Source organism: Babylonia areolata, chromosome 33 (genome assembly GCF_041734735.1).
Source record: "Babylonia areolata isolate BAREFJ2019XMU chromosome 33, ASM4173473v1, whole genome shotgun sequence".
Taxonomy (NCBI): Eukaryota; Metazoa; Mollusca; class Gastropoda; order Neogastropoda; family Buccinidae; genus Babylonia; species Babylonia areolata.
Window position 1 is genome coordinate 21,911,004 of NC_134908.1, and position 2,500 is coordinate 21,913,503.

Below are 2,500 nucleotides of genomic sequence, written 5' to 3' on the forward strand. Positions count from 1 at the left end.
AGAGGACAGAGACAGACAGACAGAAAGAGGACAGAGACAGACAGACAGACAGACAGAAAGAGGACAGAGACACAGAGACAGACAGAAAGAGGGACAGATACAGTGCAGGAACCAGGTAACTTGGTGTCAGCCCCAAACAGGTTTTTCAACAAACACAACAGGACCAAGCGGCTGTCCCTGGTTAACTCAGCCAGTGGATGACTGACAGACCTGCTGGCCGTGTCGCCTCTCATCTTTCTGTCGTCGGCCTTCACTTCAGAAACAAGGCAGAAACAGGGCAGATACAGGGCAGAAACAGGGCAGAAACAGGGCAGAAACAAGGCAGAGACATAGCAGAAACAAGACAGAAACAGACCAGAAACAAGGCAGGAACAGGGCAGAAACAGGGCAGATACAGGGCAGAAACAGGGCAGAAACAAGGCAGAAAAAGAGCAAAAACAAGGCAGAAACAGAGCAGAAACGGGGCAGAAACAAGGCAGAAACAGAGCAGAAACAAGAGCAGAAACAAGGCAGGAACAGGGCAGAAACAGACCAGAAACAAGGCAGAAACAAATAAAGAAGGCAGAAACAAGGCAGAAACAGAGCATAAACGGAGCAGAAACAAGGCAGAAACAAATAAAGAAGGCAGAAACAAGGCAGAAACAGAGCAGAAACAGACCAGAAACAAGGCAGAAACAAATAAAGAAGGCAGAAACAAGGCAGAAACAGAGCAGAAACAGAGCAGAAACAAGGCAGAAACAGAGCAGAAACAAATCAGAAACAGGGCAGAAACAGAGCAGAAACAGACCAGAAACAAGGCAGGAACAGAGCAGAAACAAGGCAGCAACAGAGCAGAAACAAGGCAGCAACAGAGCAGAAACAAGGCAGAAACAGAGCAGAAACAAGAGCAGAAACAGAGCAGAAACAGAGCAGAAACAAGAGCAGAAACAGAGCAGAAACAAGGCAGAAACAGAGCAGAAACAGAGCAGAAACAAGGCAGAAACAGAGCAGAAACAGAGCAGAAACAAGAGCAGAAACAGAGCAGAAACAAGGCAGAAACAGAGCAGAAACAAGGCAGAAACAAGGCAGGAACAGAGCAGAAACAAGGCAGAAACAGAGCAGAAACAAGGCAGAAACAGAGCAGAAACAGGGCAGAAACAGGGCAGAAACAGAGCAGAAACGAGGCAGAAACAGAGCAGAAACAAGGCAGAAACAGAGCAGAAACAAGGCAGAAACAGAGCAGAAACGAGGCAGAAACAGAGCAGAAACAAGAGTAGAAACAAGGCAGAAACAAATAAAGGCAGAAACAAGACAGCAGCAGAGCAGAAACGAGGCAGAAACAGAGCAGAAACAAATAAGAAACAAGGCAGGAACAGAGCAGAATCAAGGCAGAAATAAGTCAGAAACAGGGCAGAAACAGGACAGAAACATGGCAGAAACAAGACAGAAACGAGGCAGAAACAAATAAGAAACAAGTCAGAAACAATGCAGAAAGAAGGCAGAAAGAAGGCAGAAACAAACCCTGTCTGCCGTTTCATTTCCACCGCTGGAGCTACTTCCAGTTTTCACCGAAACAATTGACACACGAAACAGCCGGTGGTTAAAGCGTTGAACTTTCAGGATGAGGTCATGGGTTCAAGTCTAGGTTGCGGCACTTGGAAGCCCGGAGGATGGAGACTTTTCCAAACAGACAGGTCAACAGATGTACAGACCTGTTGGTGCCTGAACCCCCGTCGTGTGTTTGGGCATGCAGAGGATCAATTACGCACGTTAAAGATCCTAAAATCCATGTCAGCGTTCGGAGGGTTTTGGAAACGCGGACTGACAAACACAGCACGCACCCCCCAAAAAACGGAGTATGGCTGCCTGTCTGGACATGTCTACCTTACGGAGGAACCTATGGTCAGGACAGGCTTTCTATGAAAATAAGTGTTCATCAGGTTTCCACTCTGTGTCATTGCCATCTCTGTTCTCTCTCTCCGCTGTCTGTCTGTCTGTCTGTCTGTCTCTCTCTCTCTGCCTCTCTCTCTGTCAGATCATTTTGAAAAAAAACCTTATCAGCAATAACAGAGACACGGCAACATTATGGCGTACATAGATAAACTTAGATATTACGTCGATGTTCCAACCAGAAAATTATTCTTTGAGGCACACTGTCTTTCTCATGTCAATTATGCATCTACAGTCTGGAGCAATGCCAGTCACAACCAGCTAAAAAAAAAAGAAAAAAGTTAACTCATTACACAGACGAGCAGCTAAACTTATTTTACCAGACCACTCCCTATCAACAGATGAAAAATTAAGAAAACTGGAAATATTACCACTATACAAGCAATTCGGCTACAATAAAATGGTCCTCATGTTCACAGTACACAAAAACATGTCACCACCGTACCTCAGTGACCTTGTTCAACGGGCATCAGAGCGTTACGATTCAGATAATTATATTCTGCCTCGTGTGCGCATCGATTTGTACAAATCTAGCTTTGCATTTTTTGGACCATCTGCTTGGAACTCTCTT

General features: G+C 45.4%; 2 protein-coding genes across 2 annotated transcripts in view; one reads left to right on the plus strand and one right to left on the minus strand.

The window, feature by feature from the left end:
- The window catches only part of LOC143277015 (two pore potassium channel protein sup-9-like), a 97,920-nt gene that overhangs the window by 42,853 nt on the left and 52,567 nt on the right, over nt 1-2,500 (minus strand). The window lies entirely within an intron of this gene.
- Nucleotides 1-2,500, plus strand: part of LOC143276825 (uncharacterized) — a gene marked incomplete at its 5' end in the record, with an annotated part of 8,413 nt that overhangs the window by 34 nt on the left and 5,879 nt on the right. Inside the window, one exon of the mRNA XM_076581480.1 lies at nt 1-17. This exon is cut by the window's left edge and continues 34 nt beyond it. Within this exon, the coding sequence (XP_076437595.1) occupies nt 1-17 (17 nt within the window). The remainder of the gene's footprint in view (nt 18-2,500) is intronic.